General features: G+C 36.0%; 3 protein-coding genes and 2 long non-coding RNA genes across 21 annotated transcripts; 1 reads left to right on the plus strand and 4 right to left on the minus strand.

The window, feature by feature from the left end:
* Window positions 1-350: 350 nt before the first annotated feature.
* APG10 (Aldolase-type TIM barrel family protein) lies at window positions 351-20,917 on the plus strand. Of its 17 annotated transcripts, none has more exons than XM_090314843.1 (10): window positions 351-626; window positions 4,344-4,505; window positions 4,602-4,660; window positions 4,871-5,078; window positions 5,419-5,504; window positions 5,717-5,829; window positions 6,070-6,195; window positions 6,278-6,326; window positions 6,501-6,662; window positions 20,257-20,917. In XM_090314843.1, the coding sequence occupies exons 2-10, from the start codon at window positions 4,379-4,381 to the stop codon at window positions 20,266-20,268; spliced, it is 942 nt and encodes a 313-aa protein (XP_090170969.1). In that variant the 5' UTR covers window positions 351-626; window positions 4,344-4,378; the 3' UTR covers window positions 20,269-20,917. The 17 variants fall into 17 exon arrangements, with proteins under 17 accessions (XP_090170969.1, XP_090170970.1, XP_038890082.1 ...); XM_090314844.1 differs by having other exon boundaries at window positions 5,728-5,829; window positions 6,062-6,195; XM_039034154.2 differs by lacking the exon at window positions 20,257-20,917 and adding an exon at window positions 19,492-20,027.
* On the minus strand, window positions 13,218-13,765 carry LOC150035361 (uncharacterized). The gene is made up of 3 exons (XR_016530202.1): window positions 13,626-13,765; window positions 13,437-13,538; window positions 13,218-13,358 (listed from the first exon to the last, which is right to left on the minus strand). It is a non-coding gene; the product is annotated as an uncharacterized LOC150035361 (long non-coding RNA).
* On the minus strand, window positions 13,798-14,672 carry LOC150035362 (uncharacterized). Its single transcript, XM_090314734.1, has 5 exons — window positions 14,543-14,672; window positions 14,334-14,477; window positions 14,159-14,257; window positions 13,884-14,090; window positions 13,798-13,806 (listed from the first exon to the last, which is right to left on the minus strand). The coding sequence occupies exons 1-5, from the start codon at window positions 14,633-14,635 to the stop codon at window positions 13,798-13,800; spliced, it is 552 nt and encodes a 183-aa protein (XP_090170860.1). The 5' UTR covers window positions 14,636-14,672.
* Window positions 15,375-20,258, minus strand: LOC150035363 (uncharacterized). The gene is made up of 4 exons (XR_016530203.1): window positions 20,120-20,258; window positions 17,891-17,959; window positions 15,587-15,733; window positions 15,375-15,513 (listed from the first exon to the last, which is right to left on the minus strand). It is a non-coding gene; the product is annotated as an uncharacterized LOC150035363 (long non-coding RNA).
* LOC120079848 (putative disease resistance protein At4g27220) lies at window positions 20,731-26,259 on the minus strand. The gene is made up of 4 exons (XM_090314288.1): window positions 23,352-26,259; window positions 22,089-22,619; window positions 20,813-21,007; window positions 20,731-20,769 (listed from the first exon to the last, which is right to left on the minus strand). The coding sequence occupies exons 1-4, from the start codon at window positions 26,088-26,090 to the stop codon at window positions 20,731-20,733; spliced, it is 3,504 nt and encodes a 1,167-aa protein (XP_090170414.1). The 5' UTR covers window positions 26,091-26,259.
* Between the last annotated feature and the right edge of the window lie 188 nt (window positions 26,260-26,447).

The raw sequence follows: 26,447 nt of genomic DNA on the forward strand, positions 1-26,447 counted from the left end.
AACATGCATTAAAATATTAAAAATAATTATAAAACATTTACATTGTCAAATACACATAAGCCTGGTACAAAATTAATAATAATAATACAATAGTTTCTATCATTCAAAATTTGATTTTCAATATTATTTTTCACTCAAATCATTTATCTAAAACGACGTCGACTCAAATCTAACTCAATTATATTAATAAGTAAATATCATGGTGGTAAAATATTAAAGTGAAATTAAATAAATTTCTTACTAAACAAAATTTATATCTAATTTATATATGGTAAAATTCTAATAAGTTTTAGACGTAATAAAACTTGAAGTATTTAAATTTAAAGTAATATATAAACATGCATGTTACAAGATTTAACAAAATAAAATTGTCTGAACTGGGATTCGATCCGAGGACCATGAAGATGTAGGATAGCGTAAAACTTTTCCCACTCCACTTCCCAGCCGCACGCCTCCCTCTCACTTCACTCTCTTCTCCCCAGTCTTCGGTTCACCGCCCAGCGCCCCGCCTGCCACCGAACGTCCTGTCGTTTTTCATTCACCGGCAAGTCCCGATTCCACCAGCCGCCGGTCACTCTCCTCTTTTAGTTTCAGCTGCTTCTCTCCTCTGTCTCATCTTCTCCAAGGTACTCATTTTGAAATTATTTTACATTTTGGGTTGTAAGTTTGTGTAAATTTGCAAGCTAATGAAAGGAACACACTTTATTATTATTATTATTGTTATTATTATTCAATTTAGTTTGTTTGCGTGAGTTGAAATTCTTCATTGAATCAGCCCAAATGAATAATGGTTTTCATTGGGGCTACATGAATTTTCCTTTTTTTCTTTCTTTTTATTTATAAGAAACAAATTTTATTGATGTATGGAATTTACAAAAAGGGCCGAAGCCTAATCCAAAGTAGTTATAAAAGAGATCTTCAATTCGTCATAAGGGAAGAGAAGGTGTATGATTTGAAAGAAGAATTGCATTTATACCAACTCATAACATGAAAGATAATGAGTTAAAAAAAAACTATCAAAAGAGCTTCCCTTATCTTTGAAAAGACGATGTTCCTTCCTTCCAAGCATTCCATAAGCACGAATCAAATGCATCAAGATGAGCTTCTTGTTTTTGGTAAAAGGATGACCGGTGAGAGTGTAGGTTAGGGTACTTTCAATGTCCTTTGGAAGAGCAGTGTACCAACCAAAGGATGAGAATATCACATTCCAAAATCTCCCGGCAAAGCGACAGTGGATGAAAAGGTGGATAATAGATTCATGTCCAGACTTGCACATGAGGCAACGGTGAGGAGATGGGGCCATGTGGGGGAGACGTCTCTGTAACTTGTCACAAGTATTGATGGCATTGTGACTAACTTCCCAGAGGAAGAATTTAACCTTTTTTGGGTAAAAATCATCCCAGATGGCAGCATAAAAAGGATGGTCAGAGGAATCCGAATCGGCTCCCAGTGTGCGAGATAGGGATTTTGTGGAGAAGGACCCGAAAGTGTCTGGTTGCCAGAGCCAAGCATCCTTAGTATTGGATAGGTGGACATCATTGATGGTGTTCATAAGATCAAGCCATCCATCAATCTCCTCCTCCTTGAGGTTCCTTCTAAAATAAAGAGACCATCCATGTCTAGCATCCCACAGATCGTGTACAGAGGAGCGTTTATGAATAGATAAAGAGAACAATTGGCGGTAAGTCTCATTGAGAGGAGAAGCACCAATCCATGTGTCAAACCAAATAGATGTGTTTTGTCCATTTCCCACTTTTATAGTAACTTTTTCTTTAATGAGGTTCATGTGCATCAAGATGGCATTCCATGGTCCTTTGATGTAAGCGGGGAAATTAGTATTGGGCCAAGACTTTGCAGAAGTCACCCCGTACTTAGCATCCACAACCTGTTTCCACAAAGCCCTATCCTTGTGATAATATCTCTAAACCCATTTAGGGTTGGAGAGTGCAGTTTGTATCAGCCATGCTTTGTAATCCGAGGCCCCCTTTAGCCTGAGTCTTGATGATCTTTCCCCATCTAACAAGATGCGAGCCACGGTCTGATGAGGCACCCTCCCAAAGAAAATTCCTGAATAATTTCTCCATAGAGTTTGCCACAGATGATGGAAGCTTGCTTTAAAAGAGAAATGATTTGAGCACATGGAGAGTTGGGCAGCATCATTTAATTTTTTTAATTTGGCTCTGACTATATGCTCTTCGAATCTATAACCTAAACATGAGCAATCTTAATTTGAGTTTGTTGGTGTCTAATTTTATTGCTTTTGAATTTTAAGCTTATAAGCACGTTGGTGTCTTGTTTTGTTGTTTTTGAGATTGTTAACAAAAATTATTTGGTTAAAATTAAACGGAAAAGTAGTAAAAAAAAAGATGGGAAACTTTCCCTGCAGGGAATCCCCGTAGAGAATTTCGTGGGGGCTTCCCCGTCCCCACACCACCCTGTGGGCATCTCTAATACCAACCAACCAAAGCTGCTTTGTAATTCATAATAGAAATGAGTTTAATAAAATAGAAACGGAATGGGGAGAATGTACTACATTTTTAAATTTGGCCCCATTTTTTAGAAACGTTGTTCAAATTTTAAAAATGAAAAACGGGAATGATTATCAAACAAGTCAATTTCTCAAAAATTAGAAACAGAAATAAGAAATAGAATATGGGAACATTATTGAATGGACCCTAAGACACTCTTATGTCAGTCGAACTATGCTCACTTTGGCTTGTGAATTCTTACCTAGAAGATTAGAATATTAATTCAGCCCTTAAGCTAAATTAAAATTTTCAGATGTTTGGGAAAATAGATTTTTGTTGAAAGTTGAAAAGGTGAATTAAACCCAAGAGAAGAAATTCTACCCGTTTAGTTTGTTTGTTGTGTGCTAGCATGCTACGTGCTTTAGTTGTCCTATATTTTATTATTTATGACATAAGGTTTGATACTCTTGAATCATGTGTCTTGGATATATATAAGCATGTTGTGGTGCTGTGTTAAGTGTTTGAGAGAAATCAACGTATTTTTCAAGAAAAGTCTCTTCAATAGTTTGACCGTTATGAGATTGCAAGGGTTAAAGCTTCTTCTTGGTGTTCACTTTCCAAGAATTTTTCGAATTATTCTATTCAAGATATTTGTCTTAATTGGAATGCTTTCATTCATTCTATGTAATAGATTTTTAGACACATGGTTTTCTATTGTATTCAAAATGTTCGTTTTGGGATATATTGAGGATACTATGGGTGTGTCAACCTAATTAAGATAGCCAGTTGCATCTGTTGATCTCTAATTTTTATTTTTAATAGTTTCTTATAATTCGAGCATTAGTCTCTTTTCATTTCATCAATGAAAAGTGGTGTTTCCTTTTAAAAAAAACTTGCAATATGATGAGTTATTAAGTGGCCTTGTGTTTATTTGCATGTGTGCTTGTCGAGAAGCCTAGGTATCCATATGATTAAGTTGAGGGCGTGCTGTGTTTTATGTGTTTTGGCACAGAATATAGTTGTGTTATGTTGTGGAACTCATATATCTAGTGTGATTGTGTGAGGAAGAGGTTAGAGACCCTTTTAAGTTTGTAGAGGAAAGTAAGGTGAATATCATTTGCCTTGAGTAAAACTGGTCGATGGGTGATATGTCACTGTTGAATTAAAAGGAACATCGAGGCCTTGTGTGAATATCAAAGGCAAAGCAGTTGCATGTGGGCTGGAGGTTGTTGGAAAAGGTGTCCCGTCTATGCAACCCGACCCGACCTAGTTTAGTTTGATGTATGGTTTTTTAGGGCTTCTAGACTAGAACTTGAGAACCTGCCTTTTTCCTCTCGCCATTGCCAACACCAATGCCGACTACTTAGTCATCGTGCCATCATGCCATCAACATCAAACCTCTTAATCTGCTAAAGTCAGCCTCCTCTCAAAGCTATGATGCCATTGATCAGTGAAGCTCGTTTTCAGGTAGGATTTAGAATTTGTTTCCTCTTCAACAATTTGATCAGCGTAATTTGGATGAGATGACAATTAGTGAGAATTATTTCGTTTTGGAATTTCACTGGCAGTTACTTCAGTTTGATTTTTTTTATTTTTTATTTGGAAGAATACTTGAATTCGTTAAGGAGTTGATGTTCGGTAGCAAGTGTTTGATGAAACATCTGAGGTTTATATAAGGTTTTATGCCGGCCTTGAGGTTTCCGTAAATCTTAGTTTCCTTTCTTTTTTAAGGTTTCTTGATTGTTTGTCTAATCCCAATTGTCCATGGTCTCTGTTTGCTTTTTTTCACTTTTCACACTGTAATCTCCCCAACTTCATTTGTTGACGGATGGCATTTCAATCTATTTTTGATGGAATCTATAATGCCTTTTACAGTTTGAAAGGCGAGAAATCAGTTTCATTAATTTGAAATGAAATTCCAAAACCTTTGTTCTACCAAAAGTTCCAGTCTATGTGCATTTGTCAGAGCTTCAAGCTCTTCGCATTTTGGAGCTATGAAGCTTGGAACCATTGGAGTGACGACTTCGCTATCTTCCAGTAATCTTGCATTGGCCTTTTTGAGATACTCACATGTATTGTGCATTATTGTATGTAACTTGCAAAAATTTTGACTCTCATTTATATTCTGGGCAGGATCCTCAAGAATGACTGTTTGCGCAGTTAGTTTCCGCCCTTGTATTGATATACACAAGGTATTTGATCTTTTGTTTGGCTACATTCCTCAACGTTGAGAAATTTATTGTGTTATGAATATTCGAATTGTGAAACTAGTGGCAGTTGTAATTTAAACAACTTATTTAGTACCAAATATAATGATCAAGAGGCTTCTACTTGTTTAAATTTAGAAAATGTTGTGTTTCCTCAGGTTGTAATCTGATTTTTTGAGAAATGATTTTTATAAGGGGAAAGTGAAACAAATTGTTGGATCGACTCTTCGAGATTCAGAGCAGGATGGATCAATTCTTCTCACCAATTTTGAGTCAGATAAATCAGCTGCAGAGTATGCAAACTTGTATAAACAAGATGGGCTTACAGGCGGTCATGCCATCATGCTTGGAGCAGATCCTTTGAGCATAGTCGCTGCCCTCGAAGCATTGCATGCCTATCCTGGTTTGTCCTTTTTATTCTCTCTTTTTGTTTACCTTATCATGCTTAGTTCAACTATATTAATGATATTAGCTCATCTTGGGTAGTCATTATTAGTTCTATTTATTTCTAGTGTCATTTGGATGTTGTATCTACTTTTGGATATCTATAAATGTGTTCAACTTGGTATCTCAGTGAACATCAATGTTTGTTTATGGTCTATTAAATTTCTTTTGGATGTTTGTACTTCCCTTGAATTCTTGTAGTCATGACAGTTTTTGAGGATATTCTTGTGCTCATAGATTTAAAAACTTTAAGAACGTTCGTTAGCTTAATCTAATGCAAGTGGTGATGAAACATGTAGGTGGCTTACAGGTTGGGGGTGGGATAAATTCAGAAAATGCTTCTAGTTATATTGAAGAAGGAGCTAGCCATGTCATTGTTACTTCAGTAAGTTCTTTCCTTTTATCTATTTACGATGATATTGCTTAATGTATTGGCCGAAATGGAGGCAGTGTAACATGATTCTGAAATTCTGTAACACTGAACCTTGTTGAGCTATTGTAGTACTTGAATATAGAAGATAATAAAGATTTCATTTGGTCTTAAGTGAACTGTTTCCGAATGGTCCACAATGGCTTTAAATGTTATATGTTTCTTAGTTTTGTCACAGTATGTGTTCAATAATGGACAAATGGATCTTACAAGGCTTAAAGATCTTGTTCGCATTGTTGGGAAACAGAGGCTTGTGCTGGATCTCAGTTGTAGAAAAAAGGTACTTCTTTTTATGCTATTGTTGCTGAATTTTCAATTTAGAAGCTGCCATGATTGATTAACATCCTAAGTTATGGTTAACCCTTTAGATCTAATCATATTATCTATCATGGATTCATTCTAAAAGGTTACCCGAAGTCATCTGCACTGAAACGAACAAAACATCTTGCAGCTTTGGGCTTCACTAACATTTGTTTATGCTCATGCATTGATTAACATTTAGTTCGATTTAGGAAGGTAGATATGCAATTGTGACGGACAGATGGCAGAAGTTCAGCGATGTATTTCTTGAGGAGGAAGTCCTGGCTTTCCTGGCTGACTATGCAGATGAGTTTTTGGTCCATGGTGTGGATGTTGAAGGGAAAAAGTAGGTCATGATACTCTAATAATATGTTTCTGTTGTTATCTTAATTTATATATCTTGACATATGTTATTTGATTAAATATAGACTCGGCATTGATGAAGAGCTAGTGACATTGCTCGGCAAGTATTCACCGGTTCGTCTACTCCTACACATTGCCTTCAAATTTCTTTCCTTGTTTGTCTGTCTTCTCAAAAGATGAAAGACCGATATTGATGGGCTAATGTCACCATTCTTGCTTCTGAAGTACATACAAACTTCTGCCCCTGTATTGCTGCAAAATACTGATCTTGCTTTTTAAAAATGGCAGATTCCTGTCACATATGCAGGCGGGGTTACGACGATGGCAGACTTAGAAAGGATCAAAGATGCGGGCATGGGGCGTGTGGACGTTACTGTGGGAAGTGCTTTGGATATTTTTGGAGGAAATATGGCATACAAGGATGTTGTTGAATGGCATGCCAGGCAGAAGGTATCAACAGTTTAGGACCCTCTTGTTTGCTGCATAATTTTGTACTGTTTTAACTATCACTGCCTTGTTGGTCACAACCCAGAGGACTGAGTGCCTTGGATATTCTTTATTCACCCTAGGATCTTAACATCTCAAACTCCTAATTGATCTTTAATGTTCCAAGTCATTCATGAATAAGATCTGATTACATGTGTGGGCAGGTCTATTTTTCTTCAAAAATCAAAGAATAGTTATTATTATTATTTTGAAAGGAAACAAAATTTTTCATAGATTTAATAGAAAGAGACTATGTTAGGAACCAAGGTAGTATGGGATGCCTTTGTCCCACATTGGTTAGAATGGGATGACAAATGTGATACTTAAATGGCTTGGCTCTCTCACCCAATAGCTAACTTTTGGGGTGTGGTTCTTCAAGGTGCTTAAGTACCTAATAATGGTATTAGAGGTTTTGACTGGGTGTAGCCGAGTGAAGTACCATCGGAGTAGTCGTTGAGACGTTGGCTTTACGGGGCTGAGGTATTATTAGGAACTAGGATAGTATGGGATGTCTTTGTCTCACATTGGCTAGAATGGGACCGCGAATATAGTTAAGTGGCAGAAATTGGTATTAGAGCCTATTCATCCTGGAACAAGGCTTTTAATTTTAGGAATGGATAGGTTCGAATTAGTAATGTTGGAGATACAGGAAGAATTGAAAGATTACAATGCAAACGACAACAAATGATTAAGGATTCCTAGCAACGAGAAGAGAGAAGATTGGCAACCATGAAGGAGCGGAAGGAAACCCGTGTCCGAAAACTGTCAAGGAAATTCGTACGGATGGGTCAAATTTTGAGGCCCACTCGAAATTTGACCCACCTTTAAAAAATATTTGAAAATTGGCCTCCTGATGACGTGAGTCTCGTGCAAAAGTACCGTTTTAGCCCCAGAATGCGCGCGAGACCAGATGCAACACAGATTTCTCACTCTTTTCTCTCGTTCTTTCATCTCGTTCCTCTCGCTCCTTTTCCCTAATTCATGTTGTTCTTCATCATTTTTCCTTGATTTTTTCGCCTTTTGAATTCTTCCTCTTGCTTCTTCCTCTCGTTTCTTCCTCTAGCTTTTCCTAATCAATTTTGTAGTTTTTTCCCTAATTTTTTTCCCTCCATTTGCATTCAGAAAAAAGAAGAAAAGAAAGCCAGAAGAAGAAAGAAAAAGAAAAAGAAAGGTAGAATGAAGCGAAAGAAGAAACTGGTGGATTGAAATTTAAAATTTAAAACGTTCGATTTGCTCGATGAAGAACAAGAGGAAGGCATGAGAGGAATGAGTTCAAAACGAGATGAAAGAGCGAGAATCTGCGATGTGTGCGCGACATCGAACGCTTTGGGGACTAAATGAACATTTCACACGTGGCTGACATCATCAGAAGGCCAAAATTCAAGTGTTTTTGAAAGCTGGGCCAAATTTCGAGTGGTCATCAAAATTTGACTCATCAGTATGAATTTCCCAAATTGTCAGGTTGAGTTCGAAGGGTTGTTGAACGACGTCGATCCTACCCGAGAATGCCTCAGAAAAAGAGAGGAAGAATCAGACGACAAAAAAGGAGACTTCGATGAAGACAATTAAAAACACCACGAGAAGGTAAAAACATTCAAAATCTAAAAGTGGTGAAAGTTTGTGAAACGAGAAAGGGAACGAGGAGGAAGCGGTAGAAGAACGATTGAGCAGTAAAAAGGGCAAAAATTGAGATAGTGTTTGGAAGAATAAAGGAAGAAGAAGAAGCAAAATAGGGGAGGTTATTTGCAGGAGGAAAGGGTAGAGATGCTGAATACAACAAGAGGTTGGAAGTGCTGAATATGGTAGAAGAGGTGCAGAGAGTAAGGGTCGCGGTAGTGACTCAATTGAAGAGGGGACCCGAAAGGGGAAGATGGAAAAGAAGAAGTTGAAGGGTGCTCAAACTCACGGATGGGCGGATGAAGAAAGGTTTGCTTCTTAAAGTTTAAAGAGAATGGTTGGCCTCGATGGAAGGAGAGGGAAATAGTTCATGGCAATGGACGGGGAGGAGGAATGGCGGAGAAAAGAAAGTACGCCGACAACCATAGGGTTCTTCCTCTCATTTCTTCCTTTTGTTTCTTCCACTACCTTTTCCTCATCAATTTTGTACTTTTTTCCTTTGAATTTTTTCCTTCATTTGAATTTAGAAAGAAGAAGAAAAGAATGCCAGAAGAAGAAAGAAGAAGAAAGAAGAAGAAAAAGAAAGGCAGAATAAAGAGAGAAAAAAGCCGGTGGACTTAAATTTAAAATTTAAAACGTTTGATCTGTTCGATGAAAAACGAGAGGAATGATTCCAAAACGAGATGAACGAGCGAGAATCTGCGATGCGTGTGCGACATCGAACGTTTTGGGGACTAAACAGACATTTCACACGTGGCTGATGTCATCAGAAGGCCAAAATTCGAGTGTTTTTGAAAGGTGGGCCAAATTTCGAGTAGGCCTCGAAATTTGACCCATGAGTATAAATTTTCCAAACTGTCAGGTCGAGTTCAAAGGGTTGCTGAACGATGTCAATCCTACTCGAGAATGCCTCCGAAAAAGCGAGGAAGAATCAAACGACCAAAGAGGAAACTTCAGTGAAGACAATTAAAAACACTATGAGAAGAAGGTAAGAACATTCAAAATCTAAAAGTGGTGAAAGTTAGTGAGACGAGAAAGGGAATGAGGAGGAAGCGGCGGAAGAACGATCGAGCGGTAAAAAGGAGCAAAAATCGAGACAGTTTTTGGAAAAAGCAAAGGAAGAAGAAGAAGCAAAATAGGTGCAGAGATATTGAATACGACAAGAGGTTAGAAGTGTTGAATATGGTAGAAAAGGTGTACAGAGCAAGGGCTGCGACAGTGACTTAATCCGGGGGGGACCGAAAGGGGAAGATGGAAAAGAAGAAGTTGAAGGGTGCTTAAACTCATGGATGGGCTGATGAAGAAAGGTTTGCGGCTTAAAGTTTAAAGAGAACGGTTGGCCTCGATGGAAGGAGAGGGAAATAGTTCATGGGGAGGAGGAATGGTGGAGAAAAGAAAGTACGCCGATAACCATAGGGTTAGAAAATCGAGGTGTTGGTAGAAATAAGTCGCGATGGAAGAAATACACTGTGCCGAACATCAATGGCAAGATGCACCAACGAAAGTTGATGGACATGGTCATCAACGAAAGAGGAAGGCCAACCAAATGTTCACTAACTAGGTGGTGGGGCCAGAGATTAGAAAAAGTTGCAGCATTCCTTCTGAATTATTTGAATTAATTTATGGTTCGAAATGGCATGGAAAGGTCCAGATAGTCTTCAAAGGGCCTCGTTTAAATAAGGTAGTAGAGTCTAAATTGGTATATGAGTGGTGGGTCAGATATGAGGGGCTGGAATCTTGGAAATTAGCTTGAAGATTTATGAAGAAAGAAGAACAAGAATATGTAGGTGGTAATCTAGGGGGTTTGGATGTAAGAGGTGACATTTTCTTTCAGGACTTTTTGTTGGAGTTGTATAATCTAAGTGGGATTGACCCAAAAAACCACAATCTCACCCTAAGATGTCTATACAACTTTGGATATAGGGTTCCTACGTATTTGATACGAAATGATCAAGAACTTGGGTTCTTTTTAAATGGTGAGGATGCATGTAGGTCTTCTATTTATTTATCAATGAAATCCAAACCTATGTATGGCGATAGTGACTTAAAGAACCCTAGTTGCTCATACCAACCAAGTTTTTCATACAATTTAGCCTAATAATATCCATCCCTTTATTATCTTACACAACCTTCCTTCGAACAAAATTATCTATTAGACTATGCTACATCACTAACCCTTTTAGATAATAATGTTGCCCATATAACATATCTGATGACAATTTCTTTGCTTATCCATACAATCTTGAGGATAATGGTCCATCTTCCTCAAACGGTGAAGAGGATATTGGTTGTGCAGACGAGAGGTTTGGGCAAAATTTAAGGAAAATGACAGAAGATGAAAATGTACGGGGTTTTTGAGCATGGTGTAGGAGAGGAGAACATAGTTGAAGATAATTCAAACTACGAATGGGAATTACTAGAGGAATTGGATGATGAGTCTAATAAGTCTGATGATCTGACTAAAGAGGATGACAGAGACGTTTGAATGGAGGGTGAGTGTAGTAACCGTCAATGCAGAGATACCAACCTATAGGTAGGAAATACTCATGCGGAACCTTCGAGTGTATGTCCTAAAGTAGCAATGATTGTGTTAGGTCAGATGTTTGAGAGCGAGGATATTGATATTAAGGTAGGGTAGATATATCTCTCAAAGGGAGAACTTTCATTTGCATGGTCCCTCTTTGCTATACGTCGGAATTTTGAACATAGGGTTGACAAATCCACGAAATCACTATTGGTTGTTAAGTGTAGACACGTTGTCTATCATTGGAGGATTCGGGCTCGAAAGCTTAAGGATATGGAGTTGTTGAAAATAACAAGGTATCAAGATGTCCATACATGCTCTCAACAATTAATGGATCACGACCACCGTCAAGCTAGAAGCAAGTTAGTTGGTCATCTGATTAAGTCCAAGTTCACGAACGTTGGTAGGACGTATAAGGCCGAAGGATATTATGCAGGATATATGGGAAGGATATGGTGTTAATGATAGTTATATGAAAGCTTGATGGTCTAGAAAAGAGGCTTTAGTAATGGGCTTGGTGGTCTAGAAAAAAGGCTTTAGTAATGGTTCGACGAAGGCTGGAGGAGTCTTTTGGCCAGTTACATGCTTATGGGGAAGCTTTGAAGATAACGAACCCTAGTACTGTCTACAAATTGAAGCTTCAAGATGATAGGTACTTCAAGTATGTCTTCATGGCTTTGGGTCCGTCAGTACGAGGCTTCTTAAACTACAGAAGGCGTGTTTAGGTTGTTGACGGGACACACTTACGGGGTAAGTTTAAGGGTGTCATGTTAACTGTGAATTCGGTGGATGGGAACGGTCAAATATATCCAGTTGCATTTTCCATTCTGGATGGTGAAACGGATGGCATTTGGACATGGTTTTTTGTGTAGGTTAAGGAGATGGTTGGTGCAATATCTGAACTTGTTATTGTATCGGATCCCAAAGCAAGTATTAGCAAAGCAATCAGTATAGTATTTCCTTTTTCCTTCCATTCTGCATTCATCATATAAGTATAAACCTACTCAAGCATTTCGGAAAAAAAGCTCTCCTCCCCAATTTCTACCTAGTCGCAAAATCACCTCATGAGACTACTTTTCATGTACATTGGGCCAAAATCACCCCATTCAGAGGAGTGGGCCAATACTTTAGGAGATTGGATTTGAAAAGTGGACCAGGGTATTTCAGTGTTGACGAAGGTTCGATCAGATGACTACAAATGCGGCTGAAAGTTTGAACGCTGTATTGAAGGACGTTTGAACATTGCCAATAACTAAATTTCTTGACCACATAAGGAGTTTGTTGCAAGATTGGGTTCATCGGCGAAGAACCTACACATTGAGTCATTAAACGATGCTTTCAAATTACGTGGGGGCGAAAATGGCGACGGTAAAGTATAGATTTAGAAGGCATTTTGTTAGGCCGATTGATCAACACATTTTTAAAGTCGTTGATAATCATCTTAGTGGAGTTGTTGATTTGAATGCACATATGTGTACGTGCAAGGATTTCGATTATTACGACATTCCATGCTCCCATGCAATTACAGTAGCCCGTTACCAAAACATTGATCCATACACATTTTGCTCTCCATGTTACAACATTCAGGTTGTTTACGGATCATATGCATAACCTATTTTCCTTGTAGGCCCTATTTCAGAATTGCCTCGGGGTGATGATAACGGAGACATCCAGATGTTGTCACTGATACGTGTTGCTCAAGTTGGCCGCTGCCAGGAGATAAGAATACCGTCTGTAGGAGAGGTCACTTAGATTCACAAATGTACTAGGTGCGGTATGCGTGGCCACAATCGAGTAAATTATCGATAACCATTGACAACGACGTGAATCCAATTTATGTTAAAATTTGATTGGGTTATTTTACGGTGTAACATCTTGTAATTAAACTAACGTGACAGTGTAATATTTAATTATCTCAAGCGAAGTATCAAAAGAAGGCGTAGAAAACGAGCATTGTTGAAGATAAAAAATGCACTAATAAATAGCTTTGTTCATGTATATTTGTACAGCAAACTGACGTCTGAAGAAATCCATATTTGATTGGGTCAAAGTGGACATATCACACCCAGTTACAACATACTCAAACATCTTGCCACAAAATATACTGCAATCTCCGCTAACTGATTGCTGCGGTGCATCCTTAACTCACTCCAACTCCCAAGGAGTCAGTGGTAGTTTAGGGTGAGCCAGCATCACACCCGCTCTATGAAGTATCGCGGTACAACTGTCCGCATGACCGTTAAATGATACCCCAACTCTGGCCAAGTACATCGTCTCTTGTATGAATCCCAAACTACTAACCTACCTCGTACCATGTCTATCTTGATGAGTATCCAATGTACGTCAAGTATATTGTAAGGCATATATATGGCATCAACCGTCAACCACGGAATGCTGTAGTCAGTCAGCTCGCCTTGAACATATTTCATGACTGTGCTTGCTTTATCCCAATCGTATGTCGTGGTGCTTTGTGACTTTTTCCATTCAGAGTACAACGTATGTGGATGACGGAATAAGTTCTATCAACAAAATTAGGTACGATCAACATAAACAAAATGTTGTATATAAACTATTATATTTAACTGATGACAACTTACAGTAACTACTCGATCAGCTGTTGTGAACAAATGGATATTTTGGGCTGGAGACTTTTCACTTAGTATCTTGTTTCGTAAGAATATGAACAAGATATCCATAGTCTGTTTATGGATGTTAAAAATTATATTAACGAAGACTATCAAAAAAAAAAAAAAAAGGGGAAATAATGAAAAAGTTTAGATGGTTACCTCGTCATCCGACCATTGACCCGGATGAATTAGGGACTTCCACCAATCATTCCCTTTTCTAGATAGTACGCACAGTCGCCATGAGTTCGACGGTGTTACTTGTGGATGATTTATCCACTCCATCATGTACTTCTCCATCTGTTTTGGAACTGAGACCATCGGGTTATACCCCTTATGTTTCCTCTTACCGTTGTTTCGTTGAGGTTCAGGGGCCTTATATGGTGATGATAGTTTCCACAGGACTCGACGTTTACACACCAATTCGGACCGGCTTTCCTGCGATGCCACTGGAACGTTCGATATAACTGGAAAAGGTACAAGAACTGGAATTGGGTCATCTAGTATCACAAATGTCTCCTGCTTCACCTTCAATCGAGCAGCTTCCCACTGTTCCTCCAATGCCTTAAGGTGCTTTTGGCATTCCTCGTCTATTTTTGAACGATCCAATTTCCTCGTGGACGTATCCTGCCAAATAACTATTAAGAACGTAGTACGACATTCAAAAGCACACATCAACATCATAAAATACAAACCTCAACTTCTTCGGTATTTGAGGGTATGGCTGCCTTGCCCTTGCGACTGGTTGTCTCCTGCTTTTTATCCCTGTCCTCATCGTCCACCAGTTTTACTGTCTGAATTAGAAAATCAGATTGACCAAAATGAATAAACTTAATATAACAACGTACGTATAACATGTAGAGTACGTACCGATTGGGTATTGGTAACTGATGTATTGTATGCCTTTCGTTGACGTTTTGTTCCCGAGCCTTGTTTAGGCCGATTATGTATGATGACCGAGGTGGCATCTTTCATCGGTTGGGTCTCTGAGGCTATAATGGATGTATTGTATTCCTGACATATATTAGCTGAAATCAGAATTTGCGAGATACTAATTTGATCTATTGAGTTTCACGTACATTTGATTCTTCAGACTCATCCTTGCTTGTGCCACCGGCACCTGAAGGCATAATCTCCATGACACTAACGTCCTGTGAGTCAAGTGTAATCATCTCCTATCCTCCGAGTACTGGTTTCGAAGGAACGATTTGGAGAGTGAGGACAATTGAGTCATCCTTTGCCTCAGCTCCTCCCTTTAGAGGGCTCTGATGCAATATCCCCCTTAACTCCAGATGGGCCACTAACATCCTCAGACACGATATAAGGGAAATCAATTTCTGGTTGTACATCGGCATCATCAGACTGAGCAACATCTTTTTGCTGCAGTTGCGTTAAAGAAACCATAAGCGAACGTACAAATTTGTAAAGATCGTATAGGTTCAAAAGATAATCATACCTTCAATAGTTGCCTAAGATATCCCATCATAACTGAGACATCTCGCTGAACAGCAGCGACCTTGGAATGAAGGGTGTCAAACTCGGACTTAACACTGGCCTCAAACTGATCTACGTGACCCTCCAATCGTCTTATCTCTCCCGCAACGCGGGATGTCTCGGCATCCAGTACTTCACAACGCGTCGAATGTGGAGAATTGTGAGCGTTGATATCTGGTCTGCGAGTGGGCTCCGGAGAATTCTGAACATCGATGTTTGGATGAGAGGGATCTTCTTTCACCCGACTCATCTCAAAATCAACATGAACTCAGTCTTGGTCCTGGTTATGTTGGTCATTGTGTCCATGATCATCCTCATCGTCATCGTGATCACCCTTACTATGGACGTGATCACCCTCGGCATGACGATCGTGGCCAGAATCACCCTCATCACCACGATCACCATGATCGTGGCCAACGTTAGCCTCAGCACAACGAGCGTCACCCTCGACAATAGGATTAGGTGGGAGGACATGTACTTCAGGGGCAGGAACTACACGGTGCATGTGAGCTACCTCCTCTGTTCGTACTAGTCGTACAGTAATAATGGGGTTCTTCTGCACGTGACAGGTTAGGATCATAAGCAGAATGAACTTACAACAATATATCAAAAGAATTGCAATCCATTACTTGTCGTGTCGTGAAAATATCTTTGTCCAATGCGGCGTATGTTGGGTTTTTCCTGCTCTCCCATCTAGACAAGCGTGGAATGACTGTCTCACTAGTACGAGTTGCCACAATATCTCTGAGCGAAGAATTCGTCTCATACGCCCACAACTACAAATAGGAAGATAGAGTCAAAGCATAAAAGTAATTGACGATAATGAAGAAGGAAACATGTGTAGAATACGAATGTGAACTAACTTGTAAGGCAAATGGGAATCCTACAGGCTGTATCTAGCTAGAGCTCCGGGTTCTGCTCGATCAATAGCACTGGTGAGAGTTCTCTTAAGACTATTGATAGTCTTCTAAAAAATCACATTACTCCAGTCGTGATTGCAAAAAATCTCCCAGTCATCCATAATGCCAAGTATGTGAAATGGTTAAACACTTGCCTTTTCTTCCTTCCCCATCATGACTAACTCTATGAAATATGCAAGTGCTACTTTCACCGCATCCTCATCGCTCTCAAAGTTCATGACAAGAAAATGTTCCTTGGCTTCAAACGGTTTCAGTCTAGGCCTATTGTTGAAGTATAAGTTTCTAAGCCTAGTAGGGTTAGGATTATTTCGCACCACTCGCGTCTGTACACTAAACCCAGTGATGAGGTCAAACTCGTCCTTACCGAAGGACACCTTAGACCCGAATAGATTAAAAGAAATTACATTCGGCCTATCATCCATAACCTCCCTTAGAAGTAGGTGATGTATCAGTTGTCCATTGAGGGAGAGAGTACTATCTAAGATGGGTTCGAATATGGTCTGCCTAAATATGTCTAACTGGACCCTTGTTAACTTCATCCGGATCAGCATACAGGTCTTAGCCAAATGAGAACACGAAGATAACAAAACCTTAAAGTATTCTGTTGGCTTGATCCTCGGTTCTATAATAATTACCTATATGTGCCACAAAATACAGTACAATGTAAAAATCCCTAGTGAAAGAAAATACCTTTAAAAAGGACGACTTCACGAGAAAGAAGCCTGAAAGCCATGACCAAAAGACAAATCTCGTGCAGTTTGTAAAAAAGCTTGAGTTGCACTCTCTGTGGTGGTTTGTCTCATGAAGTTGAGTTGATTTCTGTCGTTTGTCTCATTGTTTGTCTCGTGAAGTAACTTCAGAGACAAACTTACAACATTACGAGACAAATGACAAAGAGCTTTCGAGCTATTTTAAAAACTTTCAACTGTTGTGCTTCACGAGATAAATATTCACAACAACTTCACGAGATATTTGTCTCGTAAAGTTCAATCCACCCAAAAAATGGCACAAATCAAACCCAGACGAACATATGGCCCGTACCCCATATATTTTACAGGTTCTTTTAAGTTCGTTAAAGTTCAAAGGATGATAAAAAAAGGATTTTAGGTTTTTCACTACACATTAGAAAACAAAATGGAAAAGGTACCTTTTGTCAAAATCTGAATCAGGCAAAGGGGTAACGGAAGACGAAAAGATTGATCTTTTCTACAAAGGTTGGGGAATCTTTGCGAGAAGAGAGTCCAACAATGGTGAAGACAACTCAACAAGAAGAAGAAGAATAAATCCTAACTTCCACGGGAAGTTGAAGAGATTTCCACGGGAAGATGAGATTTGATTTAACTCTTTGAAATGACCATTTATGTAGGGGTAAAACTATCTTTTTACGTGGTAGGTCCTCCCACTTAAAGTCTGAAACGTTGGAAAAAAGGTTAGAAAAAGTGGATTTTAAAGACGAGGTTACTTTTGAATGGGAAAAAAGTTTTTGGGTCAAAATCGGCAATTTTCTAATAGATTTTTGGTAAAGATGAGATACTCATTTTTGTTTTTCAAATTCAAGCTTTAATACCGCTTTGTTGGAAGTGTGTGTTGGAGACTTGCAAATAAATAATAAAATATATATATATATATATATATATTTGAAGTAAACAAAATCACTTGTATTTGAAAGACTCTTCAAACTTGGTTCATACTTTTTATTTGAACTCTCTTTGTGTATTTTTCTCCACACTCAAATGTAATCCTATTTATAGGATTTTTTTGAGCAATTCTAGATCTATAACTTTTATCAATGACAATTCTAGATCTATAACTTTTATCCATGACAATTCTAGATCTATAACTCTCATCTTAATTAAATTTATGAAACTCATTTAATCCCATATTAACTTGATGAAAACACTTCCATCTTTAATCTATGTATAACTTATCTAGAGAAATATAACACGTTTAACTTTCAACAGTTACAATGAAAAGCTTGTAAATTCTAATTTTAGCAGCATATAACGAAATTACCTTTGTGCTATAAAACAAATGCACATCCCATCATTGAACTATAGAATCTGCATAATCTTCCTCTCCATCCTGAAAAACAAAGAAAAATATGATTTGAAATCAATTAATCAACATACAATATATAATTATTATGATTTTAGTTTTCTGTAATTTTAGCTTGTATGGTTTAATTTTTTACTATAACTATGATCCCTATTTGTTGTAGCCCAACTTCTAAAAATGAAAAATAAAAGTAGGTAGTTGCAAATGTAGCAATTAGACTTAAAATATTATTAAGTATATCAAAATACAAAAGAATTTGCAGATATAGCAAAACTTATATCTATCTCTTCGAGTCTATCAACGATAAACTACAAAAGGATAAATTTTACTATTTTTGCAATTTAAAAAAAATATATTGTTATACACTTAATATTATCCCTAATTTCATTGCAATTACCCAAAATAAAATTTATACTTTTATTCTCAGAAATAAAATTTGATTTTTGAAGATAAGTTAACATATATAGTGAATAATAGTGATACAATGATAAAGATATTTAGACCAAATCTATGACCAAGCAAGGAAATCTATCACAAAGATGAGAGAGAGGACTCCCTAGAGAGAACAAAGGTTCTATATTCAAAATAAATAATCAAAAGCTTCCCATTATAGACCCTAAAGGGGGCGTTTGGTGCGCAAGTTTGGAATGTAAAGCCTAAGAATGTTGAGCCTGGCTGGAGGTTTAGGTAGTCAGGGTTTAAGAAAACTGTATTTGGAATGCAGGTTTTGGAAGTCTGGTTTAAGAAACCTATGTTTGTTTGGAGTGTAGGCTTAGGAAGTTTGGGAATGAAGTGCAGATTTATAAATTTTGAGTTTATGAAACATTTTCTTGTATTTAATTAGTGGTTAGATTTTAGATTAGTTCAAATTTGTCATCTTAATTATTTTAATATAGTTAAGTTTAAAATAATCTAAAAAAAATTAGAAGAATATTTATTTTTTGAATTTTGAAATATAGATTTGACTAAAATTATAATTTTATTTAATTTATTGTTTTATAATTTGATATTTTGATTTTATTAGGTTTTGAGATAAAATGTTATACAAACATTTATCTCTTTTACTTATTTAAATTGGTGTTTCTACACATAATTTAAATAAATATACTTGATTACGCAAAAATCTATTCTAATTTACTTTTCATCCCTCCTTACTATTTAATTTTTATTAAAAATGTGTATATAATAATAATAGTAAGAAGAAGAAAAGCATGTAAGGAATGCTTCTTGTAGTGATTGATTGACAGCTAGGAGAAATAGGAAAACAAAATAAAGGAAATTTCCTGAAATAAAGGAAACATATAAATAAATGAAAGAGAGCGAATTAAAAAAGATAATCTAATAAATAATAATAATTAAAAGGAAAAAACTCCAAATGAAAAAAATAGAAGAAAACGAGTTTATTTAAAAAATATTATCATCATTAAACTAAGGGTCTGTTTGTCTTGATTTAAAATAAAAACACATGTGTTTAACAAATCTTTCTTAGAAGTATTTTTATACACAAGTTTGTTTGGTTTGTTATATACTAAAAATGTTTTTATTAATATTTTTCAAAGTTGATCGATGGTATCCGAAGTGTGGTCAGAATCAGTGGTCGGAAGTTTGCTAGCAGAGGTCGCCGACGGTGGTCGTCGAAGTTGGCCGATAGTGATCACCAAATGTGGTGGTCAAAGTTGGCTGATGGTGATCAAAGTTTGGCTAGAGTTGGTAGCCGAAAGTCTATCGACGGTGTCGTCGGAAGTGGTGATCGAAGGTGGCCGACGATGGTCGTCGGAGGTGGTAGTCGGTGTTGGCCTATAGCGGCCACCAGAGGTGGTGTTTGGAAGTTGGCCGACAAACTTCCTAAATTAAATTAGAAAAAAAAGTGTAACCCCATGGATTTGAATAGTGTTTACTATTCAAACTCATGGGAAGAGGATAGGAAGCCTGACTTCCTAAACTTTTATTCCAAATAAGGGTTGGGCTGAGGATATCTAACATTTCACAAACTTAACCCTTGAAACAAACACCGCCAAAGTGGCTATTTATAGCCTTACAAGGAAATATGAAAATAACTAATTGAACATTAATTTAATCTAAATTATCAACTAAACTAAACGTTGTACTAATTATCTTCTAATTCTCTCATCAAATAGGGATTTTAATATAGAAAAATATATATAAAAAAAAAAGGATTGTATATACCTCTTGTGTGAACAAGGATTTTATGCTCCTAATGCAATCATCCTCCAACCAAATGTTGTAAATGATGAAATTTAGATCATGTTTTAGTGATATTTGAACTTTGTCATGTTGTCTTATCTTCAAATATTGCAACTCAGGTGTGCTTATAATTCCATGAGAAAACAGCTTCACTTCAGGACATTTATTTATGATCAATTTCTTCAAGCATGGTAGCTTAATTGTGCATTTCCCAAAGTAAAAGCTCTCTAGTCTTGGCAAATCATCAACTTTCAACTCAACCAATTTGCTGAAAACAATTTCATCCTTTCCTTCTTCTCCCTCTCCTTTTGCAAGTATTGAACTCATTCCTTGGCATTCACTTATCCTCAATTTCTCGAGTTTCGAAAGACTTTTCGCGATCGAGAAGCATAGTAAGTTCATCAACTCATGGCAACGATCGACTGAAAGATACTTGAGGTTTGAGAATGTGATTGACGATGGTGGAACCAAACACTTTAATTTACCACATTCCTCTACATGGATGGCTTCCAAATTATCAAACAATATGGTCATTTGGATATTGTCCTTCCACACATGTTTAAGGTTGGGAAGATGAGACAATGTTAATTTCTTCAAATCTGCACATCTTTGAATAGGATTACTAATTTCCTCTTCATTTGAGAATATTTGTACAAGTTGAGACACAAAGCTCACATTGAGTACTTTAATATTGTATAATATTTGAGTCATTTCTAGGGGCAAAGTGGTCATCTCATCATCATAAGAACCCATTAATGAAAGATTTCTGAGATTGGGAAATGACCTTGATTTTGAAAATTGAGTTAGCCAAAAATTTGTCGTCATCGCCTTTGTGTCCATTGACAAACCTGTCAAGCTTGGGAATAAAATCTGACAAAAAAGAAAAAAGTGTTAATTCCCTTGTAAATCATAACCTAAAAATGTCAAATGTTGGTTCAACAGCGATGTATTTTGTGTCTAGTAGGTTATGTATTATTCGACCTTTCTTGAAACTATATTAAATTTTAATTTTTGTGTCTAATGTTCATGAATTTGAAAAAAATATCAAATAGGTCAAAAATCACCGTAAGACTAAAATTGCAAGCTTAAGAATTTATTAAACACACATAAGGTTCAATGTTTAGGCCATGTTTGGTAATCATTTGATTTTTGATTTTTGGTTTTTTAAAAAATTAAACCTATAAACATCATTTTCTCTAAACTTCTTGTTTTATTAGTTACTTCTTACCAATGTTTTAAAAAACTAAGTAGTTTTGAAAATTAAAAAAAGTAGTTTTTGAAAACTTATAATTTTTGTTTTTTGAATTTGGCTAAGAATTTAACTCTTTTACTTAATAAATATGTAAAATATTGTAAGAAAATTGAAAGGAAGTAACCTTAATCGTCAAAAACAAAAAACTAAGGTCTCGTTTGGTAACCATTTTGTTTAATATTTTTGGTTTTGAAAATTAAGCTTATGGACATTACTTTCACCTCTAAATTTCTTTCTTTTTTATCTATTTTCACCAATGGTTTAACAAATCAAGCTAAATTTTGAGAATTAAAACAAATAGCTTTCAAAAAATTGTTTTTGTTTTTGGAATTAGGCAAAAAATTCAACCATTATACTTAAGAAAGAAGCAAATCATTGTAAGAAATGTAGATGAAATAGACTTAATTTTCAAAAACAATACCAAAAAATCAAATGATTATCAAACGGGGCCTAAATTGTTACCAAACAAGGCTTTAAAGATCTATTAGACACTTTTTATTCGGTGTTTTTTGTTCAGTACAACAACTATGGGATTAGGGGATCAAACTTTCGACCTCTAGAGAGGAAGGTCATGTCCATTACTATTTAACACAAATTTGAAAGTTTGAGAAACTAAACTTGGTAATTTAACCGAGAAAAAAAAAGTAAAAATTTAGAAGGAAAAGCAAGAAATATAAAATGGTAAAGAATATTCATTACCTCATGGAACATTGACTTTGATGTTTCATCTTCAGAAAACATCTTATGAATCCCAAGAACGACTAAATTTTGGAGTTGGTGAACATGTTTGATTAAGGAAGCTGGAAAAAGAGTCTGAAGCTGAGGACAATTTATAGCAATGACATCTCTTAACCTTGGAAACTTCAAAAACTTGCCAACATCTTTGTTCCACACATACTTCAAATTTGGTAGATGCTTTAAATTTACCTCTACCAATGGAATTACTTGAGCATCATCATCATCATCATCATCTTTTTGCTTAAAATTGCTTGTGTTTTCCATTTCAAATATCCCATCAAGTAAATAACAAGACTCAACCACCAAAGTGTTTAAGGAAACAAGTGCTACCACAACATTTGAAGGAAAAATGTATCTTAAATTGTTGCAACCATTGATACTTATCCTTTGGAGTTTGGTGAAGAAATTTGGAGCCAACCCATTTTTATGCCATAACGTCTTCAAATTATTTGCTCCTATGATTGTTAAATCCTTCAACTGTGGAAATGCAACCTACAATGTAACAAACCATTGATTATTGAAGATTTTTCTTAAAGAAAAAAAGACACCTTATGTTTTTTTTCTTTCCCGAAAATAGTGAATTTTAGACTAAAATATCATTTCGGTCCTTGACTTGTTCAATTCTAGTGCCTATACTTTTAGGCTCGTATTTTGTAACAGTTTTGTTTTTTGAAATATATGTTTGTTTTCTCATAGATTTCCAAATTATGATTTTTACTTTTTTTTTTTTTTTTTGTTTAAAAAACACTTGAATTCTTAGTTAAATTCTAAAAAAAAAAAAATAAAATTTGGAAACTACTTTTTCGGTTTTCAAAAATTGATTTGGTTTTTGAAAGCAATATTGGTAGAAATTGGGTAACAAAATAAAGAAACTTTTAACTAGAAGTAGTGTTTAAAAGCTTAAATTTTCATAAACCACAATAGTTACCGAACAGAATCTTAACTGTCTAGTTTTAATATTTTTCCGATTTTTCTTAAAACATTTCATTATCTATTAGTCTTTCCACCATATAAATCTTTGAAGCATGTTTATATAGCGTATTTTCTTGCATGAAAATTACTATCATTAATTATGTAACCAACTTCAATAAAATTAAACATGAAAGAACGAAATTTAAGTTGTATAAAAAAAAAATAAAAGGACTAAAATTGAACCAGACCAAAATACATGGATTACAAAAAACAAGATATACTAGGTTATGAAGTTTGCAAAGGAAAACTTACACAATTGCACTCAGCTTTAATTGTTGAGTCTTCACTATCCATGAAAAATATCTCATCCATCATGTTGCAATCATATATAAAAACCTTTTGTAGATCCACAAGGCCTTTAAATATAGAGAAGGAGAAGAGATATCTTAATCTTTTACAACTTATTACTTTTATGGATCTCAACTTTCTGAAAGGATTTGTAGATACTTGCACATGAACTATATTCTCCAAGCTCTCCATTTTTTCAAGAGACAAGAACTCCAAAGAAGGAAAATAAGCAAAGCAACCATTTCCAATCAAATGTCTCAACTTTGAATCTTTAGTGAGAGTAAGATGCCTCAAATATGGATAATTATTTCCATTATTTGGTTTGAAATGAATATTTGTAACCATCATTGATCCTTCCACACACAAATTTTCACTTTGTTTCAATAGTATTTCAAGTACCTCATGATGATCAATTGAAACAATTTGGGATGATGATGTAATGATTTTAAGCATCAAAGTTGTTGCATATTGTTCACATCCTTGTAATCTTTGAGACATTTTCAAATCACCAATATGGATAACAAATCTTTCTAGCTTCAAATTTTTAAAAAATAATAGATCTGCGAGAATATTGATGTCCAAGATATGTAACTTTAAATTTGTAAGATGAGATAAGCACTTTAACTCTGAAGGTCGTGCATTATTGATCAATTTATTATTGTATAATACTTCTTCTCCCCATCCATTGAAGCTTGTGCATATATCTAATGCTTGCAACTTCAACATACTTGAAATAATGTTTGGAGGAATCACTTTCAAAGGGCAATTTGATACTTGTAATACCTTAAGTTGTGTCAATTGACTCATGCTTATAGGTAACAATGTGATCGAACATTTATCAACCCTCAAAATTTGCAGCTTCTTTAGATGACTTATTGCATCAATGTCGTTGAATGTACAATAGGACATGCATAATGTTTGAAGATTCTCTAAGGAGTAGATTGATGACCTCCAAAGTGTTTGAAAACTCATCCTTGACAAGTTCAAAACTTTAAGTTCTTTCATTCCTTCAAAAAAAGGGTCACAAATTTGAAGTTTTTCTCCCCTCCAATCATGTCCATCTAATATCAACAATTCAAGTTTGGGAAACTCTAAGTTTTGAGGAAGGTTGTAAAAGTTGTGACAGTTTCCAAATATTGCTCTATAAGATCCATGTCTATCTTTTTCTTGCCATTCACTCAACCCGAAACCGTAGCTCAACGTGGACATATTAGCTTCCTTTGATGCAATGTATATCGCAACATCACGAACTGTATCATGCATTTTAACATGATTATCCCTTGAATTGGATTCTAGAAGTAACGAGGAAGCTTTAAGATCATCAACCAATTTAATCACCCTATTTCTTGCTTCATCCCAAGTATTCACTTGGTTTAACAATCTTAAACCCATCGCATATATTTGTAAGTCTTCCACAGAAATCTCATAGTCATCTGGAAATACACTACAAAGAAGAAATAGTAATCGAGCTTCTTCACCTTTTAGGTAGTCATAACTCAATTTAAGTGAAGCATACACTACATCACTCACTCCTTTGACATCCACTGTAATAGGATTTTTCAATTGCTTCAAAGCATCCTTCCAAATGGCCTCTTCCTTTCCCTTCAAGGCTTTTACAATTGTAGCAAGTGCTATTGGCAATCCTCCACACTTCCTCACCATCTCTTTCCCTATTAGTTCTACACATTTATTATCAAACTCACCACCAATCATGTTCATGAAAAACTCCCATGACTCTTTTTCACTTAAAGGTTTCACCTCAAAATAAACTTGCGTGTCCATTTCATTAGTTAAGACATCTTTATCTCGACTTGTTATGAGTATCTTACATCCCTTTTTACACAACTCTGATCTACAAGGAATTCCAATATCTTCTAGATTGAGTCCCCTCCATAAATCATCTAACACCAAGAGGATATTACTTTCCATCTCCAACTTATTTTGTATTAAAGATGCTCTTCCCTCCTTACTCTCTACCTTCTTATTTAATTCCAACCTTAACTTATCTCCAATTTGAGCTTGTATGCCTTCTACTCCCAATGTTTGACCTACATTCACTATAATCACTTGATCAAACAATTTTTCTTCCATTACTAATGGTGTAACTTGTTTGAGCAATGTAGTTTTTCCCACACCTCCCATACCATATACTCCAACCCTATTCACATTATGATCAGCAAGTGCATCCCTAATTTGTTTGGCTAGGGATGTTCTTGATTCCAAAATCTGATCATAACCATGAGTAGTAGTAGAACTTCCACTTCCAATAATCCTTGGAAGAGGGGCAGGATAACCAACTTGGTGAAACATCTTTCTTTTCTCTAGGATTTGTGAAATTACTTTCACCATCTTCTTAGCTTTTTTACTCACTTGATAATGATGAATGAAGTTAAGCTTATTGGAAAAATACTTGCCATTTGATCCATTATCTTTTTCATTCTTGTACCACATGTTGGATCGTTCAATGATTTTATCCACTTGAATCAACCATTCTGAAACATCACTTTCAATATTGTATGCATTACTTCTTGCCTCATTAACCATGTGTTGTAGCCTTGTTTTAGCATGCACAAGATTTTGAAGTTGGTCTTTGAGATCGTTGGTATTTTTGTTGTATGAAAAAACATATCCTATTTGACGTCCAATGGGTGCAACTGTGTACTCACTGACTTTGGCTAGAATTGAGATTAGAATTTCTATCATTCTCTTTTTCTATCCTTTTATCTGTAGTGTTTGGAGAAAGTAAGAAGATATGTAAATATTTATGGAAGGAAGTCTATAAGGATTAAAGAACAAGAAAGAAGGATATATGGATTTGAGTGAATCGTAAACAATGTGTTAGTAATATTTACGGATAAATAACTTTAGTTCATTATCTAGATCGTTTAAGTACAGTTAGAGGGTTTATCTTAATTTCTAAACAAAATAGATCCAAAATATAGGTGCAAAATTGAAACAGGAACATATAATGTCAATATGGCTTGGTAACCAATTTCAGTTTTTTGTTTTTTGGTTTTTATGTTTTTTTTTTTCTTCTGTTTTTAAAAACAAAAATCATAT

The sequence above is a fragment of the Benincasa hispida genome, chromosome 6 (assembly GCF_027475165.1).
Source record: "Benincasa hispida cultivar pf3 chromosome 6, pf3_genome.v1.1, whole genome shotgun sequence".
NCBI lineage: Eukaryota > Viridiplantae > Streptophyta > Magnoliopsida > Cucurbitales > Cucurbitaceae > Benincasa > Benincasa hispida.